Raw genomic sequence first — 10,000 nt, 5'->3', positions numbered from 1 at the left:
TCTTCAGTATAAGAGCCTTCCGCTTGCAATATTTTGATGATGGTAACTGGGGTTAAACGCTGTTAACGTCGTCTCTTTCGCCGTTCGTATGAAGAGAGTTAAACATTTCTTCGTTTTCTTCGTTCATGGGCTGCAGCTCCCCCCCTGTTCACTCGTATGCACACGAGTGGGCTTTGACGTGTATGCCCTGTAGGCAGCCATACTCCGTTTTCGGGGGGTGTGCATGCTGGGTATGTTCTTTGTTTCCAGAACCCTGCCGAGCAGTGACATGGATCACAGGATCTTTAACGTGCGTATTTGATCTTCTGTCTGCCGTATACACACGAAGAGGGTACAGGCACTAAGCAGGTCATAATGTCGACCTAGGAGATGGGAAAAAGCTCACCCCATTACCCACCAGGCGCCGTTACCGAGATTCGAACCCGGGACCCTCAGATTGAAAGTCCAATGCTTTAACCTCTCGGCTATTGCGCCCGTCGGACATTAGACACAAATTCCTCCTCCTCCTTGTATTTTCCGTATCCGCTTTATCCCCTAAGGGATTTTCTGGGATAAAGAAACTTTGACTTTGACCCAGGGTGGAGGGAAGGGGGCGGGGGAGGGGAGGGAGAGAGGGAGCGGACAGCTGAACAAACTTCTCCTCACCACACACACACACACACACATACACACACACATACACACACACACACGCAGACACAAATACACACACACACACACACACACACACACACACACACACAAGCACACACACACACACGCACACACAAACTCACACATACATACACACACACATACCCCTACGCACGCACGAACACACACACACACACACACACACACACACACAAACTCACACATACATACACACATGCATACACACACACGCACACACGCATGCACGCACACACACACACACACGCACACAAACTCACACATATATACACACATGCATACACACACACGCACGCACACATGCACACACACACACACACACACACAGCCCACAAACACACACACACACATACACACAGACACAGACACACAGACACACACACACCTAGAGAAAGAGAGAAAGAGAGAGACAGACAGACAGACAGACAGAGACAGAGAGAGAGAGACAGCGAGTCGACACAGGGATTGTGGGACACAGCACTTCAAAGCCCCCCAACCCCCGGTCCCTCCCCCACCCTCAACACTCCTCCCCCCACCCCCTTTCCACCCGCCCAATCGCACAATCAGTTCTGGAATCACGGGGGGGGTTACCTGTGTAAACGGCACGACGTTCATCTTGTCGCCTTTGTCCGCCTGTTTACACTCTTACAGCCCTAGATTTAACTTAACCCTGCACCAATAAATACCCCGATACTGAATCAATACAATACCCCGATACTGAATCAATACCCCCGATACCTTGCCTAGTGATACTGCTATCGTTGTGGTGTTGTTGGCTCGCTGCTCGCTTGTATTGAAGAATGCTGCAGCATTGAAATGTTTTAATGCCATTTGGCTGTACAGCTCTGGTGACATTTTGTTGTTGTTTGTTTGTTTTTTTGTGGGGGTGGGGGGTCTGGAGGGAGGGGGCTTGTGTGTGTGTGTGTGTGAGAGAGAGAGAGAGAGAGAGAGAGACAGAGAGAGAGAGAGAGAGAGAGAGAGAGAGTGTGTGTGTTTTGTTTGGTTGGGGGGGGGTAAAGTGCCTCTTCTGCTTTCTTTCTTCTTCTTCTTCTTCCCCTTCTCCTCTTCCTCCTTCTTCTCCTTCTCCTTCTTCTCCTCCTCCTTCTCCTTCTTCCCCTCCTCCTCCTCCTTCTTCTTCTTCTTCTCCTCCTCCTTCTTCCCCTTCTCCCCTTCTTCTTCTTCTAATTCTTCTTCTCCTTCTTCCTCTCCTGTTTTTTTGTGGGTTTTTTTGTTTTGTTTTTTTGTGGGTTTTTTTGTTTTGGCGGGAGGGGGACGAGGTTGCGAATCAGTTACAATTTAGGTGAAAATAATAAAACAAATTGAACCCCCCTCCATCCGCCCCACGCCCCACCACCACCACCACCACCCCCTACCCCCCGCCCCCCAAAAAAAGATTTGGAGTCAAATAAACAAATACGAAGTAAGAGACACTTGGACGCTTTACTGTCGTTGACTCAAAAGTCCATGAGACAGAGGGATGGTGGAGATGGGGAGAGGGGGGAGGGGGAGGGGGGAGGGGGGGGGGGGTAAAGTGCCTCTTCTGCTTTCTTTCTTCTTCTTCTTCTTCTTCTTCCCCTTCTCCTCTTCCTCCTTCTTCTCCTTCTCCTTCTTCTCCTCCTCCTTCTCCTTCTTCCCCTCCTCCTCCTCCTTCTTCTTCTTCTTCTCCTCCTCCTTCTTCCCCTTCTCCCCTTCTTCTTCTTCTAATTCTTCTTCTCCTTCTTCCCCTCCTCCTCCTCCTTCTCCTCCTTCTTCTTCTCCTCTTCCTCCTTCTTCTTCTCCTTCTTCTTCTTCTCCTCCTTCTCCTCCTCCTTCTTCTCCTTCTCCTCCTCATCCTTCTTCTTCTCCTTCACCTTCTTCTTCTCCTCCTCCTTCTTCTCCTTCTCCTCCTCATCCTTCTTCTTTTCCTTCTCCTCCTCCTCCTTCTTCTCCTTCTTCTTCTCCTCCTTCTTCTTCTTCTCCTTCTCCTCCTTCTTCTTCTTCTCCTTCTCCTCCTTCTCCTTCTTCTACTTCTTCAATAACTCGATTCCAAATACAAAGAACGCAAAATACACATTATCATTTTGCAAGTATTTCAGCATGTAACAGAGGAACGCATCACATTATAATACTTTCACCCCCCAAAAAATCACATTCCAAATGTTATTTTCACGTTTAATATCACAGGTTGGACTGCCAGGTATATGTGGATGGCGCGCGTGCGTGCGTGCGTGCGTGCGTGCGTGTGTGTGTGTGTGTGTGTGTGTGTGTGTGTGTGTGTGTGTGTGTGTGTTACCTGAGGAAAGATTTGTGGTCCGGGTCCGTTATAGTCTTCATTCCTCCCGACATAAAGATGTCCTCAAAGTCCTGAACACACACACACACACACACACACACACACACACACACACACACACACACACACACACACGCACGCACGTACACACGCATAAACACATACACACACACAATATGAAGATGTAATCAAAGTCTCTCTCTCACACACACACACACATGCACGCACGCACGCACGCATGCACGCACGCACGCACACACACACACACACACACACACACACACACACACACACACACACACACACACACACACACACACACAGGGGGGTAAGGGGGGGTGAAGAAGGTATCAAGAGAACAGAAAGAACAGATAGACAGACAGAGGGAGGTACAGAGAATACAGACAAACAGGGAACAGGGGAGGTACAGAACAGACACAGAAACACGACAAGCGAGAGACAGACAGGCAAGGGGCAGAGAGGACAGGGTACAGAGAATACAGACAAACAGGGAACAGGGAAGGTACAGAACAGACACAGAAACACGACAAGCAGAGACAGACAGGCAAGGGGCAGAGAGGACAGGGTACAGAGAATACAGACAAACAGAGAACAGAGGAGGTACAGAGAAACACGACAAGGAGAGACAGACAGGCAAGGGGCAGAGAGGACAGGGTACAGAGAATACAGACAAACAGGGAACAGGGGAGGTACAGAAGAGACACAAAAACACAAGGAGAGACAGACAGGCAAAGGGCAGAGAGGACAGGGTACAGAGAATACAGGAAGCGAGAGAATCTGAGCGCGCTGGTTCGAATCACGGCACAGCCCCCGAAATTTTCTCCCCCTCCACTAGACCTTGAGTGGTGGTCTGGACGCTAGTCATTCGGATGAGACGATAAACCGAGGTCCCGTGTGCAGCATGCACTTAGCGCACGTAAAAGAACCCACGTCAACAAAAGGGTTGTTCCTGGCAAAATTCTGTAGAAAAATCCACTTCGATAGGAAAAACAAATAAAACTGCACACAGGAAAAAAATTACACAAAAAAAATGGGTGGCGCTGTAGTATGGCGACGCGCTCTCCCTGGGGAGAGCAGCCCGAATTTCACACAGAGAAATCTGTTGTGATAAAAAGAAATACAAATACAAATACAAACAAATACAGACAAACAGGGAACAGGGAAGGTACAGAACAGACACAGAAAACACGACAAGCAAGAGACAGACAGGCAAAGGGCAACCAGTTAATTAACCCAGGCTGAGATGCAGAGCAGCTCCACGAGAGTTTTACTGCTGACTGTGGCCTGGCGTCGGCTCCCCGTGATCACTGCCAGCTCCTGTAACAGTACAGTTGTGTGTGTTTGTTTCTTTCATTTTGTTCATTTTTTGACTCACTTGTGTAAACAAAGTGAGTCTATGTTTTAACCCGGTGTTCGATTGTCTGTGTGTGTGTGTGTGTGTGTGTGTGTGTGTGTGTCCGTGTTAAACTTTAACATTGACATTTTCTCTGCAAATACTTTGTCAGTTGACACCAAATTAGGCATAAAAATAGGAAAAATTCAGTTCTTTCCAGTCATCTTGTTTAAAACAATATTGCACCTCTGGGATGGGCACAAAAAAATTTAAAAAAAGAAGCCTAATTATATGCAAAGTGCATTTACTGTTATATTTATATTTTTTGTATTCTCTAAACTTGGCACTTTGACCTCTTATTCTGACACAACAACAAGAGCAGCCATTATCATCATTTTTTGTTCAAACATGAACTTCTTTTGCGAAGCATGGAATTTTTTTTTTTTTTTTTTTTTTTTTTTTTTTGCAAACGTTTTGGTGCAGAGGGTAAAAAAGGGAAATTACTCTGTAATTAATGCTAGGGGATTTAATTTATCACAAGTGAGTCTTGAAGGCCTTGCCTCTCTTGTTTTCTTATGCATTTTACTAACACCATGCTCGTGCCTGTATGCCATGTGTGTGTGTGTGTGTGTGTGTGTGTGTGTGTGTGTGTGGTTGTTGTTTTGTTTTGATTTATTTATATTTTTTCCCCCATCTGTTATGTATCTCTGCTAACACCATTCTTTCATTTTACTAACTATTGTGTAGTGTAGACACTATTCACGGCGGGGACTGGATGTAAAAAAAGCACACCAGTGCTTATCTATTATCCTCGAAATAAAGAATTTGTCTTGTCTTGTCTTGTCTTGTCTTGTCCTGTCTTGTCTTGTACAGCACGTGACACACACGTCATCACTCAGCACCATCAAGGACAAACGTGGCAGAGTGGTTAAATTCAGACGCTCAGCTGCCAGTATAGAGAGTCCGTGAGGGCGTGGGTTCGAATCCCACTCTGCCCTCGCCCACCACCATCATCGTCACCAACACCACCACCACCATCATCATCATCGTCACCACCACCATCATCATCATCAACATCACCACCACCACCACCACCATCATCATCATCGTCACAACCACCACCACCACCATCATCATCATCGTCACCACCACCATCATCATCTTCAACATTACCACCACCACCACCACCATCATCATCAACATCACCAACACCACCACCACCATCATCATCATCGTCACCACCACCACCACCATCATCATCGTCACCACCACCACCACCATCATCATCGTCACCACCACCACCACCACCACCATCATCGACATCACCACCATCACCACCACCATTATCATCATCGTCACCACCACCACCACCATCATCATCGTCACCATCACCACCACCACCACCATCATCATCATCAACATCATCACCACCACCACCAGCACAACCACCACCACCACCACCACCACCATCATCATCATCATCATCAACATCATCATCACCACCACCACCACCACCATCACCACCACCACCATCATCATCATCACCACCACCACCTCACCACCACAACCATCAACATCATCGTCACCACCACCACCACTACCACAACCATCATCATCAACATCACTACCACCACCACCATCATCATCATCAACATTACCACCACCACTACCATCATCACCACCACCACCACCACCAGCACAATTACCACCACCACCACCACCATAACTATCATCATCATTAACATCATCATCACCACCACCACCACCATCACCACCACCACCACCACCATCATCATCACCACCACAACCATCATCATCATCGTCACCACCACCACCACTACCACAACCATCATCATCAACATCACCACCACCACCACCACCATCATCATCATCAACATTACCGCCACCACAACTACCACCACCACCACTACCACAACCATCATCATCAACATCACTACCACCACCACCACCACCATCATCATCGTCACCACCACCACCACCACCACCACAACCACCATCATCAACACCACCACAACAACCATCATCATCACCACTACCACCATCACAACCATCATCATCACCACCACCTCCAACACCATCACCTCCACCACCGCCACCACCATCACCACCATCACCATGACGATCGTCATCACCAGGCAGTCAGTCATTCCGGGTGACCAGGTGACGTACCCCGAAAGACAGCCCTTGCTGCAGACTGACCAGGGTACGGGTACTGCCGGACTGGGGTTCAAATCTCGTCACCAGCACTGCACACACACACACACACACACACACACACACACACACACACACACACATGGCACACATAATATTAATTGGCTACCTGAAACACACACGCATTCACGCACGCACGCACGCATGCACACACACACGCACGCACGCGCGCACTCACTCACACACACAAACACACACACACACACACACACGGCACACATACTATAATATTGATTAGCTACCTGAAAACACACTCACGCACGCACGCATGCATGCATGCAACCACACACACACACACACACACACACACACACACGAAAACACACTCCCTCACCTACCAAAGTCCACGCGCTGGGATATAAAGGGAGGTCAGTAATGTAAAGGGAATCAGTGTAACACTCTAATTATCTCCCTTTACAGCTGTTCACTGCAATAGCATTCGTGCGTGCAAGTATATGTGTGTGTGTGTGTGTGTGTGTGTGTGTGCGTGCGTGTGTGTGTGTGTGTGCGTGTATGTGTGTTTATGGTGTGTGTGTGTGTGTGTGTGTGTGTGTGTGTTTATGGTGTGTGTGTGTGTGTGACTGACCGGTGCCGGACAGAATGAAGTAGAAAGAGTGAGGGGGGTGTCCCTCTCTGATGATGGCACGGCGTGGTTCGTAGCTGAAACACACACACACACACACACACACACACACACACACACACACACACACACAGAAACTCAGATACAGACCAGACAGACAGGTACACACACACACACACACACACACACACACACACACACACACACACACACACACACACACACACACACACACACACACACACACACACACACACACACACAGAGAAACTCAGATACAGACCAGACAGACAGGTACACACACACACACACACACACACACACACACACAGAAACTCACACACACAAACACACACACACACACACACACACAGAGAAACTCAGATACAGACCAGACAGACATGTACACACACACACACACACACACACACACACACACACACACACGGCAAGTGACATGGGCTAGGTACCTCTCATACCAGCCGACTCTACACAGCTCTCTCTGCATCCTGGTGGGGTATTCAGCGAAGGCAGGGATGTTGCGTAACACGATCATCAACTGTGGATATAATATACAGCGATGTGTGCACACGTGTGTACACACAGACAGACAGATCGACAGACAGACAGACACACACACACACACACACACACACACATACACACACACACATATATATATATATATATATATATATATATATATATATATATATATGTATATATATACAGAGAGTGATATATATATATATATATATATATATATATATATATATATATATATATATATGTGTGTGTGTGTGTGTGTGTGTGTGTGTGCGTGTGTGTGTGTGCCACCAACACCCACACACACCAACACCAACACCCACACACACCAACACCCACACAAACACCCACAATAACACCCACAATAACACCCACACCCACACCAACACCAACACCAACACCACACCACCACCCACCCACACAAACACTTATACCAACACCCACACACACCAACACCCACACACACAAACACTCATACCAACACCCACTCACACCAACACCCACACCAACACCCACACCAACACCCACACACACCACCACCCACACCAACACCCACACACACCAACACCCACACACACCAACACTCACACCAACACCCACACCAACACCCACACACACCAACACTCACACCAACACCCACACCCACACCAACACCCACACACAAGAACACCCACACACACCAACACTCACACCAACACCCACACCAACACCCACCCACACAAACACTCATACCAACACCCACACACACCAACACCCACACACACAAACACTCATACCAACACACACCCACACCAACACCCACACCAACACCCACACACACCACCACCCACACCAACACCCACACACACCCACACCAACACCCACACCAACACCCACACACACCACCACCCACACCAACACCCACACACACCAACACCCACACACACCAACACTCACACCAACACCCACACCAACACCCACACACACCAACACTCACACCAACACCCACACACACGAACACCCACACACACCAACACTCACACCAACACCCACACACACACCAACACTCACACCAACACCCACACACACCAACACTCACACCAACACCCACACACACGAACACCCACAAACACCAACACTCACACCAACACCCACACACACACCAACACTCACACCCACCAACACCCACACCCACCAACACCAACACCCACACCCACATAAGCAATGTCGCGGTCAGTCCTGCAAATAGGGTCCGTCTGCAGAACTCGTCTGGCTTCGTGAGGCATGTGGTCCTGCAACAACACGTATCACAGATGTCTTCACGTCACACCGACAACACAGCTGTGTGTGTGTGTGTGTGTGTGTGTGTGTGTGTGTGTGTGTGTGTGTGTGTGTGTGTGTGTGTGTGTGTGTGTGTGTGTGTGTGTGTGTGTGTGTGTGTGTATACGCCACACCTTGTGTCCCGTGTGCAGCACGCACTTGGCGCACTGAAAAAGAACCCATGGCAACGAGAGTGTTGTCCTCTGGCGAAATTACGTAAAATGAAATCCACTTTCATAGGTACACAAATATGTAAGCATGCACTCAAGGCCTGACTAAGCGCGTTGGGTTATGCTGCTGGTCAGGCATCTGCTCAACAGATGTGGTGTAGCGTGTATGGATTTGTCCGAACGCAGTGACGCCTCCTTGAGAAAGTGAAAGTGAAAGTGAAAGTTGTGCACCTGTAGAGCCACGCTCACACCACGAAAACAAAGTACTCATATCATCATGTGGAGTGATGGCCTAGAGGTAACGCGTCCGCCTAGGAAACGAGAGAATCTGAGCGCGCTGGTTCGAATCACGGCTCAGCCGCCGATATTTTCTCCCTCTCCACTACTGAGACCTTGAGTGGTGGTCTGGACGCTAGTCATTCGGATGAGACGATAAACCGAGATCCCGTTTGAAGCATGCACTTAGCGCACGTAAAAGAACCCACGTCAATAAAAAGGGTTGTTCCTGGCCAAATTCTGTAGAAAAATCCACTTGGATAGGAAAAAAAACAACAAAAAAACTGCACGCAGGAAAAAATACACCAAAAAAATGGGTGGCGCTGTAGTGTAGCGACGCGCTCTCCCTTGGGAGAGCATCCCGAATTTCACATAAGAGAAATCTGTTGTGATTAAAAAGAAATACAAAATACAAATACAGAAATACAAAATCATCATCATCATCATCATCATACGATGTGTCTGTTCATGTCTTTTGGGTACACTGCACTGTATGCATCCCTGCACAAACGCGTGTACACAGGTGTTGGTACGCCATACTGTACCCACCTACACAATGTTACTTCACCTTCAGCGCACACAAAACTCTACTG

The 10,000-nt window shown here is 48.1% G+C and overlaps 1 protein-coding gene across 1 annotated transcript in view; it reads right to left on the bottom strand.

Moving 5' to 3' along the window:
- LOC143292332 (uncharacterized) overlaps nt 1-10,000 on the bottom strand; it is a 51,379-nt gene that overhangs the window by 22,057 nt on the left and 19,322 nt on the right. The window contains exons 5-10 of the mRNA XM_076602522.1: nt 8,859-8,933; nt 7,587-7,675; nt 7,120-7,193; nt 6,489-6,565; nt 4,199-4,282; nt 2,945-3,015 (exon numbers count right to left, since the gene is read on the bottom strand). Coding sequence (XP_076458637.1) covers nt 2,945-3,015; nt 4,199-4,282; nt 6,489-6,565; nt 7,120-7,193; nt 7,587-7,675; nt 8,859-8,933 — 470 coding nt within the window. The remainder of the gene's footprint in view (nt 1-2,944; nt 3,016-4,198; nt 4,283-6,488; nt 6,566-7,119; nt 7,194-7,586; nt 7,676-8,858; nt 8,934-10,000) is intronic.

The sequence above is a fragment of the Babylonia areolata genome, chromosome 18 (genome assembly GCF_041734735.1).
Source record: "Babylonia areolata isolate BAREFJ2019XMU chromosome 18, ASM4173473v1, whole genome shotgun sequence".
NCBI lineage: Eukaryota > Metazoa > Mollusca > Gastropoda > Neogastropoda > Buccinidae > Babylonia > Babylonia areolata.
The sequence above is the reverse complement of the archived record's forward strand: the minus strand, read 5'-3'. Positions and strand labels throughout refer to the sequence as shown.